At 49.0% G+C, this 27,653-nt stretch overlaps 1 protein-coding gene across 1 annotated transcript in view; it reads right to left on the reverse strand.

Annotated features, from left to right (window-relative positions):
- Nucleotides 1–27,653, reverse strand: part of met (MET proto-oncogene, receptor tyrosine kinase) — a 59,313-nt gene that overhangs the window by 21,133 nt on the left and 10,527 nt on the right. Inside the window, exons 3-10 of the mRNA XM_034535899.1 lie at nucleotides 15,370–15,573; nucleotides 11,161–11,289; nucleotides 10,806–10,982; nucleotides 9,142–9,299; nucleotides 8,539–8,653; nucleotides 8,303–8,439; nucleotides 7,599–7,763; nucleotides 6,915–7,014 (exon numbers count right to left, since the gene is read on the reverse strand). Of these exons, the coding sequence (XP_034391790.1) occupies nucleotides 6,915–7,014; nucleotides 7,599–7,763; nucleotides 8,303–8,439; nucleotides 8,539–8,653; nucleotides 9,142–9,299; nucleotides 10,806–10,982; nucleotides 11,161–11,289; nucleotides 15,370–15,573 (1,185 nt within the window). The remainder of the gene's footprint in view (nucleotides 1–6,914; nucleotides 7,015–7,598; nucleotides 7,764–8,302; nucleotides 8,440–8,538; nucleotides 8,654–9,141; nucleotides 9,300–10,805; nucleotides 10,983–11,160; nucleotides 11,290–15,369; nucleotides 15,574–27,653) is intronic.

Below are 27,653 nucleotides of genomic sequence, written 5' to 3' on the forward strand. Positions count from 1 at the left end.
CCAATGGTTCTATCTAGAAGGGGGGTTCAACCAAGACGCTATTTATTTTCCAATGGTTCTATCTAGAACTCACCCATTGGGATTTGACCAAGACTGGCATGAAATACATGAAATACTTCTGAACTGTTTATAGGTTCATGCCCAAAGAGACACCGGCACACCTCCACCTCCGGGTCTCCCCTCGGTCCCAACGTAGAACCCCCGTGCCGTAATCCTCAGCCCGGCACACCTCCACCTCCGGGTCTCCCCTCGGTCCCAACGTAGAACCCCCGTGCCGTAATCCTCAGCCCGGCAGCCTCTTTCACACTCGACAGCTGTTTCCTTCTGGTTGCCGCTGCAGTGTTTACGCGCGTGGCCCAAGGGCACAACAACAGAGCGTGATGCCGTGCTGGGTCCAGCCCACGCAGGCCTCCCAGGCTTTGTGCCCCCCCCCCCCAGTGAGATTCCGAATAAATCCTGTTTCATTGAGGCGTGGCAGAGTTTCTTTATGTTGACTTCTCCTGTTACGTGCAGAGAGCTAAACCTCACGTGTTTGAATACGCCTGGAATATTACACAGATTATTATTTAATCTATTCATCGTTTATTTATTTTTATGACTTTTTTTAACGGAGGATTTTCATGCACTTTTAGATATAATTCAACAAAGAAAAAAACAGATAAAAAGCTAAATGTAAAAATAATGACATTTGTAAATACAACAAATAATCCAGAATACTTTAAATGTATAAATTTAAATAATATCAACATTAATTTGATAAAAAAAATAAATAGTATAAACTATGTTGTAAGGTTAGTGCACTTCAACAGAACATAAATATGAAATATATAAAATAATGTAAAAAAATTAATCAGATCATATTCAACATTTTTGGTAAACTGCATTCAACACATTCCAGTCAGTAATTCATAGATAAAAGGAGAGAAACAATGTGGAATAAAACCAATTGTTTGCAGCGTCAATAAAGTAAACAAACAGTGAGATGGTGGTTTATTCGTGACGTGGAGGTCGTGTTCCTCCACACAGGTGCGCTCGCAAACAGACCGGACCCGTTCGGCTGATCGATGCCGGTGTTTATCTTCTGGGCTGCAGAGGGAGGCGTGTCCTTTCGGGTGGGTGGTTCTATTGTTTATTATGGGCTGTTTGCAACACTGTTCATGCAAATCAGATTGACTGGAGCACACGGCTGCAATTTATGTCTGAATTAATGTAAACAAGTATTTCAGCTCTGAATCCCCTCTGGGTTAAGAGTTACAAGGTTTTTGTTTGTCCTGGGCTTTTATTGTGAAAGGTAAGAACGGAAGTGGATCCGGTCTGCGCTAAATTTGTCAAAGATTGAAGGAGGAATAAAGTTTGTCATCTTTATCGGTCGATGTCTTGATTCGCTCCGGGAAATTATTGTTTTTATTATTTACTTATTTATTATTATTCTTACATGTGTATTTGAGTTAAAAAAAACGGAATAAATAAATATATATATATTTTTTGTAAAATAAAATAGATGTAAAACCACATGAAACACACCAAGTTAGACCGGTCTGTAAACTTTGTAACGCTCCCACAAAAAAAACCCACAGAGCAAAGCGGAAGCTCAACAAACCGCGTTGGAGTCGAGCTCTTCCTGCAGTAGCAGCGGCCTGTCGCTGACACTTCCTCCTACACTTCCTAATCCGCCTCCCCGGTGGGCTGCAGCGGCCCAGATGGACACACACACACACACACACACACACACACACACACACACACATTTATTGTGTGTGTGTGTGTTTGTGAGGGCGCTGGGTCGCCTAACAAAAGCAATCCAATTAACCTCCACACATCAATATGGAGTGAGTAGAGCAGGACTGTGCAGGACTGTAGGGCCCCCCCCCCCCCCCCCCCCCCCCCCCCCCCCCCCCCCCCCCCCCCCCCCCCGTAGGCCGTAGGAAAAATATCCTGTGAATTAGTGGAAGAATCAGTCAGTTTTCATTGTTCAGCGGACGTCTCCTCTCATTTAAAGGCCGAGGAGGTGAAGGGCTGCAGGTCGGCAACGCAGCTGTAAATACAATCGCTCGGGGGGTCGGGAGGGCTTGGGGGGGGGGGGTGGGGTGGGGTGGGGGGGGGGGGTGTTTCACTGCGGGGTGATGAGAGAACCATCGTTCCCCTGAAGAAAAAAAACCCTCCGCCGTTCCCTGAAGGATCATTAGAGTAACGGCCTGCGAAAAGGGCCAAGTCATAACGGGGCTCCCACGTACCGAATCTAGAGTGATTTATCTTCTTCTACTTCTTCTTCTTCTTCTTCTTCTTCTTCTTCTTCTTCTTCTTCTTCTTCTTCTTCCTCCTGCGTCGTGCTATTGTTGACGTTGGCTTTGAGGCCTCCAGCTCGGCTACATTTTATTATTTGGGATTTTGAGGTGTGCGTTTCCCTTTTTCTTCTTCTTCTTCTTTGGCAACTGCAACGCGCAACGTGTTTTCCTTTAGTTTGTTTTACCGCGGTGGAAACGACCAGCGCCGCACACGGCAACCATTAATCACTTAATGGTGCTTTCTGAGTTACAGAGGCGTCACGTAAGTTGGACCGGCGGTGTGCAACGGGCTCTTTGTTGACCGCGCAAGCTAACGTCGATCCACTCGTCAAGTAACGGTTATTTTAACTCGTACCGCGATATTTTCTTAAACCTTACAGAGTAGTTGTTTTTTTTTGTGGCGTAGAACATAAGTGAGTTGTTTCCTGTGAAGACGGAGGTTTATTTTTTTAAAAGACCCAAGAGAGAAAAAAACGAGGAGTTACTTTTTTCGCGCGTGAGGACCAGGTGCGCCGTCGGCCATGTTGAGAGCCGTGTGGAGGCAATGGACTTTGTGAAAGTTCACTTTTCTTCATGTATTTACAGCCCCCCCCCCCCCTAACCACCCCCTCCCAATTCCCCCCCCCCCTTTGGGCTTTGTGGTCATGCCAGCTTTTCACGACGGATCGTAAAAAACGCACCTCTTTCATGTGTGTGGGAAAGCTGAGATCGGCTTTACTGGAGATCTGAGAGGCTGATATCAAGTCAACACTGGGTGCTTGTGTTTCTTTTCCTCCCGAGGACCCCTGAACATCTCGCCGGTCTTTTTGGTGTGCAGACCCGACCCGGAGAACCCCGTATTTCTAGAGGGGGGTGACCGATTGGAAAAAACGTTGCGCTGTGAGAGACCCTTTTATTTTGAAGGGATTAAGACAATAAGACGCTCATACTGTCCCTTCACCAAGGCTGAGCCTCAACTCATCCTGTTTACTGGAAGGAATGTAACAGGCGACAGATGGGGCCCAGCGGGTCCTGATCCCGCCCTAAACCATTAGCAACGATAGCTGGTTTCGTACTGGGCTCTCCTCAGGAGGCTGTTGTCTGTTATTCCAGCTTCAACAACAATGAAAAAACTGCTTCGCCGGTTTGCAAGTTTTTTTATATATATATATATTTTAAAGTCTATCCTAAATATTAAAAATAAAAATGTTGTTTCATGAAGTGATACCTTGGTGGTCGATGAGCGCCGGTCCGGTCCGTTAACTGGTGTTCTACATCAGCGAGCCCGGTATGTTAATAAGCAGGTAACCATGGCGACAGCGCTCACCAGACGAAAACAGACGGAAGCGAGAGTCAAACTGACGGCAGACAAAAGATTATTTATCACGACTATCCATTAAGGACAAAATGTGTATACATATATATATATATATGCGTGTGAACCCTCGGTGCGTGTGAACCAGTGGAGCGGGTGGGGGGGTGGGGGGGGTGGGTGTCTGGTGAATGGAGGTTTGGACCGTAAACCTGGTTCCAGAGCGCTCCGGCTCACGTTTGTGCCGTAACGAAGCCCCCCGAGCTCTCCAGAGACCCATCAAGCAGCTGACCTGAACACGGGTCAATGACCAGGGGAAGGGGACCTGGAAGACGAGACGTGTGTGTGTGTGTGTGTGCGTGCGTGTGTGTGCGGTGTGTGCGTGTGTGTGTGTGTGTGTGTGTGTAATACAGAGAAGGAGAGACAAACAAGGGGAGGGAAGACGGATTGGAGATAAAGCGATGTAGTGAAGATTTGAGTGTGTTTGTGTGTGTGTGCGTGTGTGTGCGTGTGCGTGTGTGTGCGTGTGTGTGCTTGTGTGCGTGTGTGTGCGTGTGTGTGCGGTGTGTGCGTGTGTGTGTGTGTGTGTGTTTAATACAGAGAAGGAGAGACAAACAAGGGGAGGGAAGACGGATTGGAGATAAAGCGATGTAGTGAAGATTTGAGTGTGTGTGCGTGTGTGTGCGTGTGTGTGTGCGTATGCGTGCGTGTGTGTGTGCGTGTGTGTGCGTGTGTGTGTGCGTATGCGTGCGTGTGTGTGTGCGTGTGTGTGTGTGCGTGTGTGTGCGTGTGTGTGAGTGTGTGTGTGTGCGTGTGTGTGTGTGTGTGCGTGTGTGTGCGGTGTGTGCGTGTGTGTGTGTGTGCGTGTGTGTGCGTGTGTGTGTGCGTATGCGTGCGTGTGTGTGTGCGTGTGTGTGCGTGTGCGGGTGCGTGTGTGTGCGTGTGTGTGCGTGTGTGTGTGCGTGTGTGTGCGTGTGCGTGTGTGTGCGTGTGTGTGCGTGTGCGTGTGTGTGCGTGTGTGTGTGTGTGTGTGTGCGTGTGTGTGTGTGTGTGCGTGTGTGTGCGTGTGTGCGTGTGTGTGCGTGTGTGTGTGTGTGCGTGTGTGTGCGTGTGTGTGTGTGTGTGTGCGTGTGTGTGCGTGTGTGTGTGTGTGTGTGCGTGTGTGTGTGTGTGTGCGTGTGTGTGCGTGTGTGCGTGTGTGTGCGTGTGTGTGTGTGTGCGTGTGTAATACAGAGAAGGAGAGACAAACAAGGGGAGGGAAGCCGGATTGGAGATAAAGCGATGTAGTGAAGATTTGAGTGTGTGTGCGTGTGTGTGCGTGTGTGTGCGTGTGTGTGCGTGTGTGTGCGTGTGTGTGTGCGTATGCGTGCGTGTGTGTGTGCGTGTCCACCGAGTGTGTTGCTGCAGCGGTGTGTGACTCAGAGTGACAGATAACATCGTTACAAAGCGCTGCTTGTCCTCAAACTGCCTCCCGGGGGGAGAACAACACCTGGAACTACGTGGTCGAGCAATTATTAATGAGAGGTTTGAACGTGAAGCTTCTGTCAATAACTTTTAAAGGACTAAAAGGTCCTTTACGCAATTCTTTTAAACTGTTGATTTTTTGTCAGCAGTCACACAGCGAGCGCCAACAATTTCGAGCGTCGTTGTTTGTTTTTCTTCATATCTCATATAACTTTATTTCTCCTTTCGTCGTTGACAAAACCAGATCCACTCCTTCTGTTCGTACCTTTCACAATAAAAGCCCCGGACATGTCGACAGAGCAAATGTTTACCGAAGGAAAGTCGATCAAATATTTTCGTCCTCCACAGCGGTTCACCTCTGACCGGCTGTCGGTCGATAACATCCGGGTAGTTTTTATGAATCTAGTCCAACCTTTCATTGCAAAGGTGTTTGCCAAATATTTCCCTTCAGACCAGACGTCGTGTACACTAACTGTGACTATATTGTTGACAAACAAACCCCAGGAGACAATAATGTAGTGTGTAGAAAGAGAAGAAATAACACTTTAATTGTTTTCCCCTCAATGCAGCAGTGTGCTCACAATGAGCCCCGTCAGGAGGACATCGCGGTGACTTATCGAGTTAAAGTTAACGAACTTCACAGAAGACGACATGTTCACCGTAACCTGACGACTGAGATGTGGACTAAAGGTCGCGGAGAAAAAGGTCATGGTCACTAAATAAATAAAATAGCCGAAGATATGAAGTTCTAAAAAGCAGAGGCGGTTAAGGAAAACTCAAGAGAAAAAACTTGAAAGACTTGAAACGCGTCAAAAAGTCTTAAAAACTTAAAAATTAAAGGCAAAATATGAGGGAGACTAATGTGAACAGACAGGTGGGGGGACAGGTACCTTTAGTCTGAAATAAGCCCCGCCCTCTCGCCCATTACAACATCCGAGCCACTGAGGAAAACCTTATATATATATAGTATATATTTACTTAATATATATACATATATATTCAACGTCATCTTGAGGTCCTCGTAATTAAACTACAAGTGTGTTTGATGACTCGCGGTGATTTAAAACGCCGCCGGTCTGATGGCGAGGTTCCGGAGAGGTTCCGGAGAGGTTCTGGCGAGGTTCCGGAGAGGTTCCGGCGAGGTTCCGGCGAGGTTCCGGAGAGGTTCTGGCGAGGTTCCGGAGAGGTTCCGGAGAGGTTCCGGAGAGGTTCCGGCGAGGTTCCGGCGAGGTTCCGGAGAGGTTCTGGCGAGGTTCCGGAGAGGTTTCGGAGAGGTTCCGGCGAGGTTCCGGAGAGGTTCCGGAGCGGTTCCGGCGAGGTTCCGGGCGAGCGGGTTAAGTGGAATAAAGTGCGAGGAGAGCCGGTGGCCTCGCTACCGAAGAAGTGACAGCTGCACTTTTCCACTTCCTTTTGTTCTCCAGGTCCGTCGGACACACTTTAGCACTCTTCTGTTTTACTCTTTTTTTTTTGGGGGGGGGGGGCGTTAGCGTGTATAATGACAATACCATGCATGTGACAGCGTGGTATTTGCCTGCTGTTCAACATACTCCTAAATACCCAATGCTGGTCTTTTTTTCCACTTAAAATAAAAAAAGACCATAAAAGGAGATGCAGGAAACTAAACTCATCCATTTGAGTTCTCTACGAGGATCTTCGAGGGTCCCCCTTTCAGCCCATCGGGGGTCTACGTTTTGAAGACTTGGCGGATTAATACGTGAAGCCAAGAGCGGCCCAATGTTTGACGACCGGCCAGTCAAATGTGATCGTTTCATACCGTTTGACGTTTCCTGTGAATCTGTCATATTAATTCTTGATTCGTGGTGTTTTTTTGGGGAGGGGGGGGCGGGATATATGACACCCTTTCTGGTACTCACCACATGGAAGACCTCGGCGTCCTGACCCGTGGTGAGGACCATCTGGGGCTGCAGGCCGGACTGGAGGAAGAAGCCGTGAGCCGACACCGTGCACCCTCCGCTAGTGAAGGAGAGGGGGGGGGGGGGGGGAAGGCAGGTATTAGCGTTAGCATCAGAAACACAGTAGATCCCCACTGGGAGGAACGCTAGCAGTTTAGCCACTCGTCACCTCCCACTCATTTCCTCCTGCTGTAAAACTAACCATGAATCTCTCTCTCTCTCTCTCTCTCTCTCTCTCTGTCTCTCTCTCTCCCTCTCTCTCTCTCTCCCTCTCTCTCTCTCTCTCTCTCTAAGTTGACATTGACGAATAGCGATATCCAAACCCCCTTTTTTGGAGCGATCCAAACGTGAACGCGGCTCATCGCTCACAGATGTGGAGGTTTTTAAAGTTCGGGCAGAACTCGACTTCAGTGGGTTGTGTTTGACCGGTGAGCTGTGAGGCGGAGTACCACGGTTATATCGGCTGAACCGTGTCATGTGACCCGTTTGCAGTTCACTTCTCCCCACTAAGTCTTCCTCACACCAAAAAGAAAATGGAGGGAGGTCTTATCGATTTGGTTTCCACCAAATAGAAAACCACCAAAGAAAGGGCCAGACGGCCGAGAAGCTAACAATGCTAACGTGCTAACGATCGAGGGCACCAACCTGACGAAGGAGCGCGAGGGCTGGATGCTGTTGATGATGGGGTCCTGGTTGAAGGTGAACGGCGTGGGCGCCAGGCGCTCCACCGAATCCACCGTGAGCTTCACGGGTTGCTTGGAGGGGACGGAGTGCGGAGGCGTCTTGCAGGTCAGCATGGTGGACGACAGGCTGATGGGGAGGGGGGGTGGTGGGGGGGGGGGGGGGAGAGCACACAGGACATGTTGTTGTGTTAGCGGATAATTCCCGATTGAGCGGACGAGGAGACGAGGAGACGAGGTTGGAGAAAGGACCTTTGACCTCCAGCTCACAGGAAGAAATGCTCCCAGTGAAGTGACGGTAAATATGACGGATCTGGGAAAAACCAAAGCGTGGTTCGGGGGGGTTCCTTTGTTGGACTTTGCTTCGTGCATTCTGGAGACTTTTTAAAAGAATGGAAGTACTGTGGAACCGCGAGGCCCTTTTCATGAACAATGGCCCCACTGGATCTCTGACCCGATGTTCCAAAACTTCAGAATTCAGAATTCAGAACATTTTTGTTTGTGCCCATAAGCAATATAGAGACTATCCCATGAAGGACTCATTGTGAAGCTATAAATAAATAAAAAGGTAGAGAAAATATCGCAGCCACATATTGATATGCATTATTTTTGAAGAGCTGTGCAAGAGGAAGAGGAAGAGGAAGAAAGAAGAAGCGACCGTGGACTGACCTCTGGATCTTACAGGCCGCGTTCCCGATCGTCACCTCTCGCTTGTTCCCGGCGTCCAGGAAGGCGCCCCTGACGGTCAGCACGGTGCTCCCGGACTTCGGCCCGAACGTCGGGAAGATTTCGTGGATCACGGGGTCCTGGAGGAGGAAGAGGAAGAGGAAGAGGAGGCTGACGTTTAGGAAACGGCAACGCTTTCCTCCACGTCGAACTCAAAGGAAACGGGACGCCGTTCTTACCACGAAGGTGAAGCCCTCCATCGAGGCGACCTTGTGGCCGCTTGTGACCTTCACGGCGTTCCCCGACGGGGTGAAGTTCCCACTGAACACTGGGGAACACTGCACCTCAGTCCACCTAAACACACACACACACACACACAGACCACACATTATACTCTACCGAAGCCACCGAGCATTTATCCTAATTCAATGATGATCCGCTGCACAAAGGAGACCATCTTTTTGCTTTATTTTTTTTCTGTTCCCTCCCGATCTGTGAGGAGCTTGTTTGTAGCGAAAGGGGCTTTTTTGAATGGGACGTTTGGGATTTCGGGGGAGAGTGGAAAGCGATTTTTGAGTTAGGGAAGTCATGTGTTGGAGAAAGAGAGAGTGAAAGGCGTGGGGGTGGAGAGTGTGTGTGTGTGTGTGTGTGTGTGTGTGTGTGTGGGGCTTCTTAACATTCTTCCTCAAACACAATACCCCCCTATTAAAGTCCTGCTCGGCCCCTATAAGACGCCAGCGTGCCGAGGCCCCCCTTATCTCGTAAACACCCAGCTCTCAAAATGTCTAACGTGCACACTGAACGTCCACAAAACACACACACACACACACACACACACACACCTGTTGACGTTGTCCTGCCGGGTGAGCCTGCAGGGAGCTCCCGCCACCTCCACCGTGACCAGCGAGGCCCTGAAGCTCTCCGTCTTGTCGAAGCCGAAGAAGCTGCCGCACAGCGTCACGGCCGTGGAGCCTCGGACGGGCCCGGAGGTCGGCGTCACCTGGGTTACGCAAACAGGGGGTCGGCCATGTTTACAAAGAGGATGCTGCTGCTGCCTCTCCCAGGTGGATCGACACCTGATGTCCACGACACGTTATACGTTTTCTGAAGTGTTGTGTTTACAATATTAAATACGTGCTAATTTCCGGACCAGAAATCGTCAAAAGTTGTGAATTTTTAAATATCTCTTTGTATCACTCCATAATCAGAAAAACACTGTCGACAGCCAAGAAATAATATTATGTTAATAATTTCCTTCTCAATCAATAGATTTGACCTCATCAGGTATCAAATGGAGTTTGTAAGTGTCGATAACCACTCTGATTTGATCTCTGTATAATATTTACTTGAATTTAAGATGTTTTATTTCTGTTTTATTATACGCTTTATTATTTATTAGTGAGTGAGGTGAGAATAAAGAAAAGTAAACTATGTTACATCTAGTAGGTTGCAGCTCTTTTCCAAAGTCCTCCTGTTTGAATATTCGCGAAGGAAAAGGTGCTTTTTTTTCTCTTTTTATTTACCTACTTTGTTGAATTTAGGGCAGCGGTGATTTATTTTATTTAATATATATATGTGGAGACAGTCTGACAGCATGGGGTGCAACGTTAACGTGAGAAGGAAAGAAGAGGAACCCACCCTGAGCTCAGCTCAGCGGTAACTAGGACAACAGCGCTGCTGACGACCTTTAAATACTGAAACCCAAAACCCCATAAACCGTAAATAAGAAGTGGACGTTGTCTTCGGTTTTGAAGCCTCTAAATTCTGCATTTTGGCCGCCGCCATCTTGATTTTTTTTTGCAACCAGTGAACATAACCAACCATATCTGGGGTGGGATGAGTTTATGTAGAAGACGCCATATATGTGTCTGGCAGCGACCTGTCAATCACCTTGTAGCCCCGCCCTAAAGCATCCCCTGCTTTATGGTCTGTTTGACTCTAAATGACCATAATTTACTAAATGAACATCACGCTGTATTGAAGAAGACTTGAAACTAGAGATTGAGACCAAAAACTAATGTTTACAATGTTTACTGAGGGAATAAATCAAGAGAAGTAGAGTCATTTATATAGACTTCTATACAACCAGAGGAGTCGCCCCCTGGTGGTCAGGAGAGAGAATGCAGCTTTAACACATGAAGCATAGACTTCTATACAACCAGAGGAGTCGCCCCCTGGTGGTCAGGAGAGAGAATGCAGCTTTAACACATGAAGCGTAGACTTCTATACAACCAGAGGAGTCGCCCCCTGGTGGTCAGGAGAGAGAATGCAGCTTTAACACATGAATCGTAGACTTCTATACAACCAGAGGAGTCGCCCCCTGGTGGTCAGGAGAGAGAATGCAGCTTTAACACATGAAGCGTAGACTTCTATACAACCAGAGGAGTCGCCCCCTGGTGGTCAGGAGAGAGAATGCAGCTTTAACACATGAAGCGTAGACTTCTATACAACCAGAGGAGTCGCCCCCTGTTGGTCAGGAGAGAGAATGCAGCTTTTAAGCGGTTACCTTGGTGATGACGGGCGTGCAGTAGTCCTGGGTCCAGAGGGCGGAGGCGGGACACTGGGCGGCTCTGCTGCAGCGTCCGTCACACCAGCCGCATTCGGTCACCTGCGACGACAGCAAACAGGAAGTGCAGGTGGTCAGCTGACCGCAGCCGGGGCCAATCAGAGGGACCTTGGTGATCTACGGGGAAAGAGGGGAAGACGTGAGCAAGGCTGCTCAGAGATGAAGACAACACAAAGTGTTTGGTAGCAGAACCCCCGCGGTGAGCCTCCAGGAACATTATTCTGTCTCATCTCTTGTCATCATGCCAGACATGTCCCCCCCCCCCCCTCCCCCCCCTCTCTCCCCAGGTGCCCACCTTGTTTCCTGTCGCCATCAGCAGGGCTCCGCCCGAGCCGTCGGCGTCCAGCAGCACCACGCCGGCGGAGACGGGTCCCGAGTCCAGGCGGACGTTGACGTGCGGGGCGGCTAATCGGGAGAACAGCACCTGAAAGAAGGAGGAGCCAAACGGGGCTTAAGAATACAACTTGGAGCATCGAGGGTGACTCGAGTATCGAGTTATTGATCTATAAACCTCAGATCTCTTATGAACGTTTGAAGGATCAAGTCTGCAAAACATCTCCAGGGAAACTTAGAAAAATAAGAAATATTTGCAACCTGTATCCATAGAAAACTAATGTTTTTAATATTTTTGGGGGCGAACTGTCCCTTTAAATGATAATTCGTGGTCCAGCAACTTGGTAAGAAAAAGAAAATCTTCCAAATGAATCAGAATTGTTGTGCAAACTTTTTATATATGCCATGTTTGCACACGCACACACAAACGCACACGCACGCACGCACACACGCACGCACACACACACACACACACACACACACACACACACTTGGACCGTCATTTATCATTTGCGGTTACGCTGCAATTACAAGCCCGGGAGCAAACAGGACAGAACAGGGTCTCTAATGGGGGGTGCGGTTGCTCCAGTTACACCGAGGCCTCGAAAATTATACCGTTCTCCCTGTCACGTACACACACACACACACACACACACACACACACACACACACACACACACACACACACGCAGACCGTGGGCACACGTGTCAGGATGGGGCTGCAGTGCTCCAGAAAAAAAATCTGTGACGAGACACCGCAGGGACGGGAGTATTCCAGTGTAGATGCCTCCGCAATGTGAACTTTAAATGTGGTTTTAGTCGGTTGGCTGATACGCCCCCCCCCCCCCCCCCCCCCCCCCTTGTTTTCCAGCACCATTCCTCCCGCTGTTTGAGCCGACCCGATCAACGTTGGCTTTGTCACAGCGAGCATAATGGGCGTCTTTTCCGCTGGGGACGAGGCCATACAACAGGCATCTCTCTGGAGGGAATGGCGGTGTAAATTACAGCTTATTGTATTAAGCAGGCTGGGGGGGGAGGGGGGAGGGGGTCGGCCTCCAGACACGGCCACTGTGTTATTCCCACTGTGGCCCAAACCTGAAGCCCGAAGGAAACACTTCCTGAGCCAGAAAAAAACATTTATTTTCGTCCAGGAAACCGAAAGCACGCGAAAAGTCGACGGGTTCTTTTCTTTTCTCGCACTCACATGTTATAGGCTTATGTTGGAAAGTGACTTGAGCTGCTCGATCAACCGGTTCATTCCAGTTCGTCACATCGTGGGTCTTTCAGAGTCATTTTTAATCCGTTATAATCAAATGTCACCCATCGAAGTCAGTGCAGTCAGAATGTCTAAGCCAATCAGGGTGCTCAAAAGCAACGCAGCAACCAGAGTGACTTTCACCCAGGAGACCGGTGTTCGTGTCCCTCTGGAAGGTCAACGCCGACTTCCGTACGTACGCATAATAACCCCATTGTCGCTTTTCTGGCCTCCAACACAGCAGGGGAACTGATCGGCTGCACATTCGTGGGAAAATGCATTAAAAAAAAAGAAGTAATTTGTTGTATGCAGACTGGTTAAAACTGTTAAAAACAACACCAGTCGTTCCTGACACGTCCAAAAGGGGACTGGAGAGATGATAATAATGATAATAATAATCTCCTTTTCTCTCTATTAAGTCAAATCCGATCACTTCCATTTGTTTTCCTTCTACCTGCATCTCAAAAACATCCTCCGTTGATAACGCACGGCTAATAAAAAGGGAAGCGTCAGCGGCTCGTTCACATCTTTGTCTCTTGTGCTCGTCGGTCACTCGATAGGCAGAACGCATCCCATGAAATGCAGCGAGGCAGCTGCTCAAACAATGACGCTCGGGACAATTCTGCCAACTATAAAAAAGAATTTAAAAACCCCAAAATAAAAAAAAAAAAGGGAGGAAAGCCTGAGTGAGGCGTGTGTGTGTGTGTGTGTGTGTGTGTGTGTGTGTGTGTGTGTGTATGTGTGTGTTTTGATGGTATAGAAACACACAGCAACAGCTGCACGGGACGCCCGGCGAGTAGAAAAATGCCGTGCGAGTGAACGTGTCAGCGGAGCTCGGCGTTCACCATTAACGTGCCGTTCTTCTTGTAAGCCGCCCCCCCCCCCCTCTCTCCAAGCCCCCCCCCCCCCCTGCAGCTGTTGGCCCTTCTTTTTTTTTCTCCACGTCTCTGTCGCCTTTTTCTTTTTCTTCCATGCGTGTCTTTTCATTCTTGTATTTTTTTTAAAAAACACATGAGGTAATTCAGCTTGTGCTTTAGTTTCGTTGTTGTTTGTAAATGTGTGTGTGTGTGTGTGTGTGTGTGTGTGTGTGGGGGGGGGGGGGAGCGATGACTCGCTGCACTTTACTCTGCAGCGGCGTACACAGTAAACACAGTGAAAGCAGCTCATGCAAAGGGAGGGAGGGGGGGAGTCACACTGAGACGCCAACACACTTACACACAAAAACAACATCGCTGGACGGAAAGCTGCACATGGTTCCACGTGTCTGAGTGTGCATAACAACACGTTATCAATGTAACACTGTTGGGGGTTTAACAACTAAGTGAGAAGATCATTGTATGAATAGTTTAGGAAACCTTTCCGCCTCATTTCGACATCTTTTGACCTACAAGTTACTTGTGGTTGAGTTGGAGTTGCTCACTCGGAGGTCAAATACCTGCAACAAAAGTGACCTTGAGTTCTGGACTGCTGGCCAAAAGCTTCAGAAAGTTGGGTTTTAATGTCAGCGCTGCAATTAAAAGATATCTTGCAATCAAGGCCAGAGGCTTCAAGGATGCATTCAAGGATGCATATCTTGGAGGGAAAAGCACATTCCCTTAGGAAAGGAGAGGAGGGGAGGAAAAGTAAGAAGATTTAGAGGCGGACATTTGACATCCTGAGCTTTGGAGGCGTTTCCTTTATTTTGTCCATGTCACAGAGTCGATGTCATCTCGTCCCTGTATCGTGTGAACTGGCAGTATTTGATAGTACTTTTCTTTAAAAGGGACAATATCAAATATCTCCGTTTTTTTCTCTTTGGCGACACCTGTGGCGATAGACTGTAACTGCAGGTGTTTTTTTTTTAAACTTGAAAGTTAAGTTTATAACTTAATATATATACTTATATTTGAGGAGGTTTTTTAAATTATAACAATGCAGTTTATTGAGGAAAAGTCAAGGGACAGGAAGATTGGAACTTTTTCATTACTGGCGGCATAAAGTTTTATCTTCTAATATTCGGCCATATTGCTCCATTTATTCTGTCTTCACAAGTTTTTTCTTCTGGGAGGAGAAACCAGAGCTTCCGGTAACTGACTTATTAGCTCTCCTGACAGCAAAATAGTGTATCTATTAACCTTTGATCTCGGTGAGCAAGCATTATATTGTCTGTTCCTCGCATTTACTCGACGGAGAGGAGTTCCAACTCCTTTAAAATCTCCAGGCGGCATTGACAGGTCGTGTGTGAGACGTTGAAAGCAGCTGACAAACGATCAGGAGCTCGTAATCCGCTGTTGGTTCGAGCGGCGATATATAGGCCAAAAGGGACTGTTTGCTCAGATGGCGGACGGGAGGCTCGGGTCCAAGGTGAGCGGAGTGTGCAAACAGAAAGATCCTGCCGCCCGGTCACAGTTTCCCACAACCTGCCCGGCTAGCAGAGGTGTTGAGCCGCCCAATTTACATGGACTGTGGGCGAAGGACGGGGAAGCCTCGGCCTCCGCGTTCACGACGAGTATCTCCCGTGCAAAATGTTGGTTCCTGCACGGACGGATTGTCACGGACGCCAACTAAACAATAGTTAACCAGGGACCCAGTTAACCAGGTTAACAGTTAACCAGGGACCTAGTTAACCAGGCCCAGTTAACCAGGGACAAAGTTAACCAGGGACCCAGTTAACCAGGTTAACAGTTTACCAGGGACCTAGTTAACCAAAGCCCAGTTAACCAAGGTTAACCAGGCCCAGTTTACCGGGGACCCAGTTAACCAGGGACCCAGTTAACTTAACTCATTTTATACACCAATATTTTAAAGACTAAAATACTTTAACATTAAAAAAAAGAAGACAAGATAAGCCCCGCCTCCCCCCCAAACGCCATTGGTTCAGGCCCCTGAGCACATTGCCCACTCTGCCCATGGGGTAACCGCCTGTGATTCCTCTACCTGTATGTGGCGCCCGTCGGCGGTGCCCAGGTACGCCACCGCGCGGCCGTGCACCTGCACCACGGTGATGGACGTGACCAGGGTGTCCGTCAGCTCTTTGTGCCAGAACTCCAGCCTCTGGACGAACTGGGTCACCTGCAGGCGGTACTCGCCCTCCTTCCCTTCGTGGATCCCCTCGTGGGGGCCGCAGTCGTCCGGTGAGCTCTGAGAAGAGAAGATGGAAAAAGGCGACTCGTTAGAAAGAAGATATGATTTAAGGCGCAGACAAAAAACGTCGGCAACGTCGTGTTTTACATTGAAGGACGTCCACTTTAAAAGTGACATTCATTTCTTTTACTGGGAACCGCCAGCCAAAGATTCAGATCTCCTTCTCCAAACACGTCGCTCTCCTAAAAAACACTGGTTATATAATATCATGTTGAGCTATCTTCTTTCATATCAGATGGTGGTGGTGGGGGGTTAAGAACCAAGCCCCCCCCCCCACCTTAGCTACTCTTTCATCAGGCCAAGCTCGTAATGGAGGTCTCTCGGTGTGATCCGGCGCCCTGCGGGGCCAGAACACGCTTTGTTGACTGGAAGTTTAAGGAGACGGCAGGATTTCATGGGAAGAAGACTTTCATGCTGGTTATTCCATGGGAAAAAAACTTAAACTCCCCCCCTCAACCCCATCCATCCAATTGGGCAACCACACTTCTACGTTCTCACTTGAGTTTAGAAGCATAACCCGTGGGCTCCTCTCTTTGGTTCTCAGACGCCTCTAGGTTGTGTCTGGGGCCTTTTGGAGCATACAGTTAAAGCACCAACTCTACTCCCCCCCCCACCCCCCACACACATACTCTCGCTGCCCTGCTCCGGCTCTTTCTGTGTTTAGTCATGGCCTCCCGTCCCGGGCCTCAGGTTTCATTAATTATTAATGACCCAGAGGGTGCCGGGCCTCTTGTGGCTCTCAAGGTCCTTGACCTGGCCCGCCTGACCAGTCCTGAGCTTTCTGTTGTTTTCTCAGCTTCAGTGGATGATGACCTCTTCACTGGAGTCACAAAGTGGTGGTGGTGGTGGGGTGGGGGGGGGGGGGGGGGGGGGGGGGTACAGGTAGAGTGATTATGAAGACCTGTGGACGGCTTCTTTCAAAGCGCCTCGCTGTGACTTTATTGCATGAAGGTTATGCGGGAAAATACGCTTAGTTTTGACCTTTTGTTGTGACTTACGGGACTTTACGGGCTCAGATAAAGCAAACCAAAAACAAAGAGAAAAAAATAAATTATTCAAGTCTAAAGGCTTTTATTGTGAAAGGTAAGAACAGAAAGAGAATATCTGGTTAAAAGGAGTAACATATCCTCTAGTTTGAGCCTACAGAACCTCTCTGACTCTTGTTTCATGAATACAGAACAAAAGAAACATCCTGCACAACATGATTGGTCGATGCCTTTATTCTAGAAAAAAATCGACATTAGCGTTCTGCGTGAAAGTATAGTCCTAAAAAATATACTGACACGCACGAAAGAATCACCTCCACTCTGCAAAGGGCCTTAAAGGGACAGTTCGCCCCCTAATTGATTTACCTCATACATTTAGTGCTATTTGTCATCAATCTGGATTGCTTCAACGGCCGTAGACATCTTCCTCTCCTCCGGTATAACGGGACTGTAAGGCGCTGAGCTTGTGGTGCGAAAAGCGGCTGAAACTGATGTTTTCTACGTTAAACGGCTAACAACAAGGTATTGTAACTTTTAATTGTGTGGTGAACTGTCCCTTTAAGGGTAAAGACTGGTCTTGTTGGATTGAACAAACTTGGTTTTAATCACCGCTTGGGATCTCTTACCGCCTCTGAAAACCCTAAAGCACTGCCTCGGCAATAAGGCCATTCAATTATGGGATATGTGTGAAACGTCATTTGTTCGGTGCGGGTCTCAAAAGGAGAGCTTTGAAGACGAGGAGAACAATGGAGCAATGAATCAGGACATCACAGCCGAGCAATCCAGTTAACGGAGGAGCACACCCGCCGAAGGACGTTAAACCCAATGTTCTCCGTGGCCGGTGGGAGCAGTTTGGGGGGAAATGTGGAGGAAATTGAAAGCTGGCAGTCGATCTGCACTGAATTACTCCGGGGGTCAAAGAGAGTGCACACCGGATGATAAGTGACTGAAGTTGGATAAAGATATGGACGCGTAGGACGAGTTGAGGGTCTGATAGAGTCTCAGGCAGGACTGGAAACCCCCTTTGGTGTGCGAAGTACACCTTTTAAGATGTCTACCTCCACCCAGAGCTTCAGTTTAAAGTACGATCCGTAGAAACTTTGCACTTTTAAGGACGGAATACCCCCCCCCACCCCCTTGAGAAGCTACCAAAACAGATAGAGGTCGTCATCGTGGTGGAGATTATGCCACGCGGCTCAGTAAACAGGCCATTGTCAGAGCAAACAAACAGGACTTCGGGGGGTGTTGTTGGGATGAAGGGGAGCAGCACGGTGGGAGGGAGGACCCGGAAAAGGTCTCGGAGGCACGAGGTACGTCCGAGGATCAAGGCAACGGAGTCGGTGGTAAAAGGCGGTTTAGAGGAATGGTTGCAGAAAAGAGCGACAGAAAAATGTTGTATTCCCTTTTTATTAACCTCATAAGAGTGACACAATAACAGACGTTGTCCGGTCGTTACTAAGGACGCACCGATCGGACCTTTTGGACCCGATACCTTAACATGGGCTTTGGGAATCGGCCGATGCCAGTGTTTCACCAATAGGCTTCATGCCTCTCTTCCTGGGATCATTATTTTATTATGTAAAACAAATAAATGTCTATTATCACTGATTCCATTTGAAGTTTATTTCCTCTTTGCCTTTCATTCGGCCCCCCCGATGTTCGACATCTTTCAGGCCGTTTTTCTCGAGCGTGTCTTTCAGCCGTAGAACAGGCCCCGTGGGGCAGATACGTGAAACATTGCACACCTTTTTGTCCCGTACTTAACCAGCAACCATTGTCCCCAAAAACAACGGCGTGGCGATAGGGTTTCGGTGTCGTGGGGCTCCTAAATAAAAACCCTCGCGGCGCAACTCCGACCAATCAAGAAGGAAGGAGGGGGGGGAGGTGAAAGGCGATCTGCGGGGTCTAATGTCGTTTTCATACTCTCACTGTGGCCCCCGGGGTCCCGTGTGTGTGTGTGTGTGTGTGTGTGAATTACAGGCCGTGGACTGGGTTACTAGCGACCGACGCCTTGGAGACAAACACCGTCACCGGCGTGCAGAAGATACCGGCGACGGCGCAGAAATACACACACCGTGCGCCGCGCAGGCTTAGCTCGAGTTAGCAGACTCACACACACATGCAACGCGAGTGTGTGTCTCGTCGCCCCAACGCTCCCCCCCACTGGGATAACAGACTTTTGACCCCCGGGGGTCGCTCGTGCGATCGTGCGATCATGTGCTCCGGACGGCGGGTGAGGTTCGGTTGTCGTCGGGGTGTGGAAATGCAATGTTTGTTTCACAGGGAGAGAAAGTGAAATGCAAAGGAATGCGCAGTGCAGAAATAGGCCTGTGTGTGTGTGTGTGTGTGTGTGTGTGTGTGTGTGTGTGTGTTGTTGCGGGACACACAATAAGAGTACTCCACCTGGACTCGGGGTGCACGTACCTCTGCAACCTGACCCTCAGTTGTTGTAAGGACCGTGACGTGAGTGTGTGTGTGTGTGTGTGAGTGTGTGTGTGTGTGTGTGTGTCTGAGTACGCAGGTGGCTGGTCGCACCAAGCGCATGGAGCCATGTGTTAATGTGTGTGTGTGTGTGTTGCTGCAGGAGGCTTTTCAGGGACAGTTAAGGGAGTGAGAGAAGCCCTCCCCCCCTGACAGACACCACACAGGCCTCACACATAAACAGGTCCGACAGGAGAATAATACGTGAAGATTGCTGTAAAATTACACTTTCGGAAACGTACGTGCAAAATGACTAAAATAGGGGGAGACTGTGGGGAAACGAATATTTTCATTTCACGACATCTGGACATCAGCGTTTGACGACCTCGTCTACATTTGACATACTTCATGACCTTCTTAGAGCCTGTGTTGTAGATGTCACAATGAAACGTCCCCAGTCCATCACCTACATCTGTAAATGTTAAGTTTGAACATGCAAATGAGCTATTATCCTTCTTGAATACATGATAATTTGCATATACATTTCCCTAAAAGCAATCTGAACACTGGACGAAGCAGATTTTGAAAAGGTCTTGAAGTTTTAGTTCAGTGGACGCATTCGAGTCAAAGGTTTTCTCTTTGTGTCACTCCATAAATCAGAAAATACTGTCGACAGCCATAAAAAAGTACATTTTCCCCTTTGTTTTAGTATTAAAATGTTGCATGAATCAGAACATGAATGACTTATGAAGAAACCCCTCTGTAGAAACCTTCAGAGTATATTATGTAAAGTTATGTTTACTGTAAAATGACGTACATTTTGAAGACACTCCAGGTGCGTGAGTAAAAATGCGTAGTAAATATAAATAACTAATCAAAAATCACCATTTCCACGTGTCATAAAGCAAAATAAACCAAAATCTCAGCCTGATTTTAATGTATTTATTGTGAACAAATATTCTCTTGTTCAAAAGATACTGATAATAAGTGAATAAGACGTTGTTGCTTCATAAAAGTCTGAAAGAGTTTCTGTCTCCCACCCACACACACACACACACAGACGCACACAGTGTGTGTGTCTGTGTGTGTGTGTGTGTGTGTGTGTGTGTCCAGGAACAATGCAGCTTCCAGTCTCTCAGCGCCACTAAATCAGCCGGCCTGACGGTGTGAAGGAGGGGGTTCCTGCATCCTCCGTCTCCTCTGCCTGCCGACGAGAGAGACTAAAATATCATCTCCACGGAGACGGGATGATTTTTCCACCGCCGCTCGACGAAAACATTTTTTTTTTTACTTAAACGGCTAAATGAGTTTTCCAGAGTAAAAAAAAAAAAAAGCACATTTGGGGTCAGACTGACACGGTAGCTAAAGTTTATACGGTCCGCAGATCAAAGGGAATTTAAGAGAGGTCGACTCCTTGATACATTCTTACGTTGCACAGATAGAGATGTTAAGAGGGCAATATTATCTTTTTACGAGGCGAAGCTTCTGAAAGTTTCCGTCTTATTTACATAACAGATGGTTTTTCTTCCCCCGTTGATGATTGATATTGGGTTTCATCCGCGCAGCTCTTACCCCGAGGTGTTTCATAAAAAGCTCCCGACGTACGAGATATACGTTACACCGTATTAAAGCTCGCCGTGCTCCGCTCGCATTGTTTCCGTACAGTAAAGTTTCTACCCTGACTTTTATTTGTAGAAACGTCGAGTTCACGTCTGATAGTTGTGACATCTGCTGTGAGGATGCTGAGGCAGGGAACACCCCCCCCCCCATGATATTAGGATGCCTGAAAGCACACATTGAGTTTTTTAAATCAGAAATTATATTTAGTTTGGGCTTTATTTTCTTGACACAATCATTTATTCACTCGTAAAGCGAGTTGCCTAAAAGAAAGAGCACACTAGATAGAGCGGAGCTTTTTATAGTTCCCGAGGGGTAAAAAGGGCGACAAGCGTAATGTGGATGAATATGGATGGAAACGCCCTCAAAATGCCCTCAAACGCCATCAAAAACGCCCTCAAGCGCCATCAAACGCCATCAAGCGCTATCAAACGCCCTCAAACGCCCTCAAGCGCCATCAAACGCCCTCAAACGCCCTCAAACGCCCTCAAACGCCCTCAAACGTCATCAAACGCCCTCAAACGCCCTCAAGCGCCATCAAACGCCCTCAAACGCCCTCAAACGCCCTCAAATGCCCTCAAACGTCATCAAATGCCCTCAAGCGCCATCAAACGCCCTCAAGTGTCATTAAACGCCATCAAACGCCCTCAAACGCCCTCAAACGCCCTCAAGCGCCATCAAACGCCCTCAAACGCCCTCAAACGTCATCAAACGCCCTCAAACGCCCTCAAACGCCCTCAAATGCCCTCAAACGTCATCAAATGCCCTCAAGCGCCATCAAACGCCCTCAAGTGTCATTAAACGCCATCAAACGCCCTCAAACGTCATCAAACGCCCTCAAACGCCCTCAAACGTCATCAAACGCCCTCAAATGCCATCAAACGCCCTCAAATGCCATCAAACGCCCTCAAACACCATCAAACGCCATCAAACGCCCTCAAACGCCCTTAAGCGCCATCAAACGCCCTAAAACGCCATCAAGCGCCATCATACGCCCTCAAGCGCCATCAAACGCCTTCAAACACCTTCAAACGCCCTCAAGTGCCATCAAACACCCTCAAACGCCATCAAACGCCCTCAAGCGTCATCAAACGCCCTCAAATGCCATCAAACGCCCTCAAGCGCCCTCAAGCGCCTTCAAACGCCTTCAAACGCCCTCAAGTGCCATCAAACGCCCTCAAACGCCATCAAACGCCCTCAAAAGCCATCAAACGTCATCAAACGCCCTCAAACGTCCTCAAACACCATCAAAAGCGCTCAATCGCCGTCAAAAGCCGTCAAAAGCCGTCAAAAGCCGTCAAAAGCCCTCAAACGTCCTCAAACGTCCTCTCAAACGCCCTAAAACGCCCTTAAGCGCCATCAAACGCCCTCAAACGCCCTTAAGCGCCCTTAAGCGCCATCAAACGCCATCAAACGCCCTCAAACGCCCTTAAGCGCCATCAAACGCCCTCAAACGCCCTCAAGCGCCATCAAACGCCTTCAAACGCCCTCAAGCGCCATCAAACGCCTTCAAACGCCTTCAAACGCCCTCAAGTGCCATCAAACGCCCTCAAACGCCATCAAACGCCCTCAAGCGTCATCAAACGCCCTCAAATGCCATCAAACGCCCTCAAGCGCCTTCAAGTGCCATCAAACGCCCTCAAACGCCATCAAACGCCCTCAAAAGCTATCAAACGTCATCAAACGCCCTCAAACGTCCTCAAACATCATCAAAAGCGCTCAATCGCCGTCAAAAGCCGTCAAAAGCCGTCAAAAGCCCTCAAACGTCCTCAAACGTCCTCTCAAACGCCCTCAAACGCCCTTAAGCATCATCAAACGCCCTCAAACGCCCTCAAACGCCATCAAGCGCCATCAAACGCCCTCAAGCGCCATCAAACGCCCTCAAAAGTCCTCAAACGTCCTCTCAAATGCCCTCAAACGCCCTTAAGCGCCATCAAACACCCTCAAGCGCCATCAAACGCCCTCAAACGCCCTCAAACGCCATCAAACGCCATCAAACGCCCTCAAGCACCATCAAACGCCCTCAAGCACCATCAAACGCCCTCAAGCGCCATCAAACGTCCTCAAGCGCCATCAAACGCCTTCAAACGCCTTCAAACGCCTTCAAATGCCATCAAACGCCCTCAAACGTCCTCAAACACCATCAAACATCCTTAAACGTCCTCAAACATCCTCAAACATCCTCAAACGTCCTCAAACACCCTCAAACGTCTTCAAACACCATCAAACGCCATCAAACGCCCTCAAACGTCCTCAAACACCCTCAAACGCCCTCAAACACCCTCAAACGCCCTCAAACGTCTTCAAACGCCATCAAACGCCCTCAAACGTCTTCAAACACCATCAAACGCCCTCAAACGTCATCAAACTCCACGTCTCAATACGTTCTGCTCTGTGGCTAAATGAGTTGTGACTTGGCACGTCTTCCTCATCCTGCGCAGTACTCATTATTTTAGAGCATTAATGTCTTCCCGAGGTCATATTAATCTCCAATGTGTCCGTTGCTCTTCCTACATGTGCTCCTAATTACAGGAACACAATAACGTAAAGGGGCGGGGGGGGGGGGGGGGGGGGGGGTGATTCACTATGGAGGGTGCTCCGGAGACTCAGCACCAATCATCTATTGCATAACTCTGTTAGCGTTAGCGTAGCCCTCTCCCGTTGATTGCTACAGGCGGTGGGGTGGGGGTTAAAAGTACAGCCGTTGTCTTTATTGAAAACGTCTGAATGATCGTCCCTCGGTGCCGAGGAGGCCTGCGATGGATTTGAAGATCATGATCCTTCGCAGATTCCCTGCTCCCCTTTGAAGCATCTGCCTTCACGACTAAAAGCGTCGCTCTCTGCTTCTCGTTCTTTTTTTCAGATCTGAGGAGCAATTTTATCCACCTTGGAAACAGATTGAACTGCAGAGGCCTTGAAATAGGGAAGGGGGGTGGTGGTGGTTGGGGGGGGGGGGGGCGCAGGCTGTTAGACAGGCAGCTGGAGAGCCGCAGCCCAACAGCAGCCGTTGAGGAACGGCCTGATAACCTCAGGTTGTAAACGGCGCTCCGGCGGCGCCTTTTTAATGAGACGAGGTCACCGGTGGACCTCAGATCTCAGATCAGAGCCAGATGACGAAAAACAAAACGAATACGAGCGCAGAATCTGAAATATAGCGTCTGCACGGCCTTTTTTTATGATTATTTTTTTGTGGCACAGAAAAGCAAATGTAATATCCCAGCAGCTTCGCATTGCTATTGCACCAACGGGGCTAAATATAACAGCGGGGGATACCACGGACACGCAAACAGCCCAAAACCTCATCAAAACCTCAAGCTGATCTTTAAGAAGTCCCCGTAACGTCTTTCACTGCATGTCGTGACAGCTTGCAGGAGGCTCCAGAGACTCGTGGGGGAACCGACCGGCCCCCGTTTTCCTCGAGGAGCAACGATGCAGAATCGGCGCTACTTTTCCTGGAGGTTCGGCTTTCTGGCATTTGCAGCGTCGCCCGACCTCCTTTCTCGGCTCACGTGCACGCGCATCGAAAAGATCTTCAGGGGCTCTGAATACTTTCTTCTTTTTTTTTTTTTTTTGCCGCATCTGCTTGCGCTCACTCACTGAGCAGGCGGGGGCCCCCCGAAGCCAGAATTCATAATGCTCGGGACCGGAGCGTCTCAGAATAACTTCACGATGTGCTCAGGCTGGAAGGTGTGTGATGCAACCCAACATATAACAAGGGTTTTCTTGACTGGTAATCACACAAAAATAACAAACAATTTACGTCTGCGAAACAGAACAAAGGCCGGCTTGAATTTAAACAAAAACAGAGTTATTTTTAAGCTGCCTTGGCAGAGCCCGGCTGCAGACGAAAAGAAGGGTTATGACCGTAAAAAAAAACGCTGCACCACTCCGCTTCCCAGAAAAGCTGCTCAGCGCCTCTCAGCTGGGAGCTCGCCTTCCTCCTGCCAGATGATTGAGGCCCGGCTCACCGGTGAGGAGGGTTGAGATCAAAGCCCGCGGAGACAATATCCAGGGGTCGACTGGATGGCCTCCCTGTGTTTGTGGGGCATTGTTTTGGGAGGCAGGGGGAGGAGGGGTGTCCTCCTCTCTTTGCCTCCATTACTTGAGTACACAGTCAGGCGCAATCCTTTGCAGGCATTGTGTGGGGATTACTGGTTGAATGGAGGCGTGGGGGGAGGGGGGGGGGGGGGGGATTAGTCCTCATCTAAGGTCAGACCTTGCCCTGGAATGACGCTTTGTCCACTTACATTTGGTTAAGAAAATCTTGGTTATCTGTGGAGGAACGTTGAGATGGTCGATGGAGACGGAAAATGTCCACTTAAAGGGCCGGTTCCCCCAAATGACACCTTAATAAACACGCAGATGGTTTTGGTTTCATTTGTCCAACTTTTGAGACTTATAAAACTTAAATCAACCCTTAGTGACTCGTTTTTCTTCCTCCCTCTTTAGGGGGTGACAGCAGGTCAACAGGATATGCCAAATAGAATAGGGGATGTGAAGATTAATTTCGGTCCTGTATGTCAACGTTTTTTTTCATAGTCGTAAATCTGTGATAAAACCGAAATAATTTTTTTAATGAGGCCGAGGGCTTCGTAAGCAGTTTTCTTGCTTGATACCATTCGTTACATGGGATTTGGTGCTAAATTTAAACAAACATGTCCGCCAGAGAATGGATTAAATTGTGCACTTGGATGGTTGGAAGATATATATGTAGAAAAGCCCACATCCCCTGAAGGTCTCTATAGAAGGTCATTTTATACAGTGATGTTGAGCTCAAGAAAAGGCTCCACCGCTAAGATCATCACACATGAATTGGGCTCATTGGAATTTCAGCTTTCCAGTCAAACCCAATTTAAGCAATTTCAACAGTGTTTAGCTTAGAGGCTGCTACGGTCCACTAGAGGAACCGTAACCCAGGGTTACCATCTTCAAGAGGCTGCTACGGCCCCTCGAAGACGGTAACGGTGGGTTTATGGTCCACTAGAGGAACCGTAACCCAGGGTTACCATCTTCAAGAAACTGCTATGGCCTCTCGAAGATGGTAACGGTGGGTTTATGGTCCACTAGAGGAACCGTAACCCACCGTAAACCCACGGTTACCGTCTTCGAGAGGCTAGAGGAACCGTAACCCAGGGTTACCATCTTCAAGAGACTGCTACGGCCTCTCGAAGACGGGTAAAGGTGAGTTTACGGTCCACTGGAGGAACCGTAAACCCACGGTTACCGTCTTCGAGAGGCTGGAGGAACCGTAACCCAGGGTTACCATCTTCAAGAGGCTGCTACGGCCCCTCGAAGACGGTAACCGTGGTTTACGGTCCACTGGAGGAACCGTAAACCCACGGTTACCGTCTTCGAGAGGCTGGAGGAACCGTAACCCAGGGTTACCATCTTCAAGAGGCTAGAGGAACCGTAACCCAGGGTTACCATCTTCAAGAGGCTGCTACGGCCCCTCGAAGACGGTAACCGTGGTTTACGGTCCACTGGAGGAACCGTAAACCCACGGTTACCGTCTTCGAGAGGCTAGAGGAACCGTAACCCAGGGTTACCATCTTCAAGAGGCTGCTACGGCCCCTCGAAGACGGTAACCGTGGTTTACGGTCCACTGGAGGAACCGTAAACCCACGGTTACCGTCTTCGAGAGGCTAGAGGAACCGTAACCCAGGGTTACCATCTTCAAGAGGCTGCTACGGCCCCTCGAAGACGGGTAAAGGTGAGTTTACGGTCCACTGGAGGAACCGACCGAAGGATTCTGTCATCCAGGTCACCGACCAGACCACACAAAAAACCTGCACCTTCCCTCTCTCATGTGCTCCCGACTGCAACCTCGAGAAATATGGAGACGGGAGGGTGGGGGTGTTGGGGGGGGGGGGCGGATTTCATTGGCGTCCGCCCGGGCGACAATTTTGCTGCTCCGGTGAGCTTTTGTGATTACGAGGCCAGACCGAGACCCAATATTTTAGGGGTCGAGGTGAGGCCGACCGCTCGGAGAGAGGAGAGAAGAAGGAGATTGCTTTTTGTTGTTGTTGGGGATGACGGATAAGCATCGGCACGCCTCGTTCCAGTAGCAGGATATCACCGTGCAGTGAAATGGAAGAAGAGGAAGAGGAAGAGGAGGAGGCACGCCGCTGATTAGGAAAGCGCTCGGGGGGCCTTGACTCACGAGCTCAGCGGAGCACAGCTCCTTTATATTCGACACTAAAACAAGTGTAATGGCTCCCAAACGCCTTCAACATGAGAACACACAGAGCGGAGCGACGCCAGCAGAGATTACATTACACAGATTTATCCATCAAACACGTAACTTTGTTGAGCTGTTTTGGACCAAAAAAGACGAGTAAACGGTTAATTGGACTATCGGGATTAAATAGATTTAAGATGTCGTCATGGCGACAGCAAAGTGATGTCCCAATCGTATATTTACACCGGTTCAAGCCAGTTAAATCCATGAGGGTTCAGGGTCTGAGGCCTTCGGGACAAAGTTTATTTATTCATCAGCCAACCACGGCGGAAGGGTCGATTTTTTCCAAATTCCCCCCCCCAGCAGAAGTTTGGAAAACTTCCCAGAGGCTTAATTGGCATTGTTTTGTCCCATGAACTCTCAAAGAGGGGCGAGTGGTGTACGCGTAACAGTTTCGGGGGGCTGCTGCTAGTTTCCAGCCCTGGAAGACATCTTGCAGGCGCTGCGTGGCGGTTTGCATGTTTCTCTTTATCTCGGGGAACAAAAAGATAAGACGTGCACACAAAAAGCCTGCGGGCGAGGATTTACACACACTTTCAACCTAACCCCCCCCAAAAGAAACGAACTCCCGGGTTGATCATTAACTCAAAACGACACACCGACGTTGGAGTGGATGTGAAGAAAACACGGACTCTGGAGGTCCCGACGGTTTTATGTCCCGTGGAAGAGTTACGACGTGGAGAGATTAACGATGGTGTCGTAGGATCGTGTCGGTTACCGCGAGGCAGAACTATGACGTCAGGGAAGTGACCGAGCCTCTCCTCACGCAGAGGGAGCTGCCTGGGCACGGCGGCCAGGTGACGCACACCTGAGGG

This window comes from Cyclopterus lumpus, chromosome 6 (genome assembly GCF_009769545.1).
Source record: "Cyclopterus lumpus isolate fCycLum1 chromosome 6, fCycLum1.pri, whole genome shotgun sequence".
Classification (NCBI taxonomy): domain Eukaryota; kingdom Metazoa; phylum Chordata; class Actinopteri; order Perciformes; family Cyclopteridae; genus Cyclopterus; species Cyclopterus lumpus.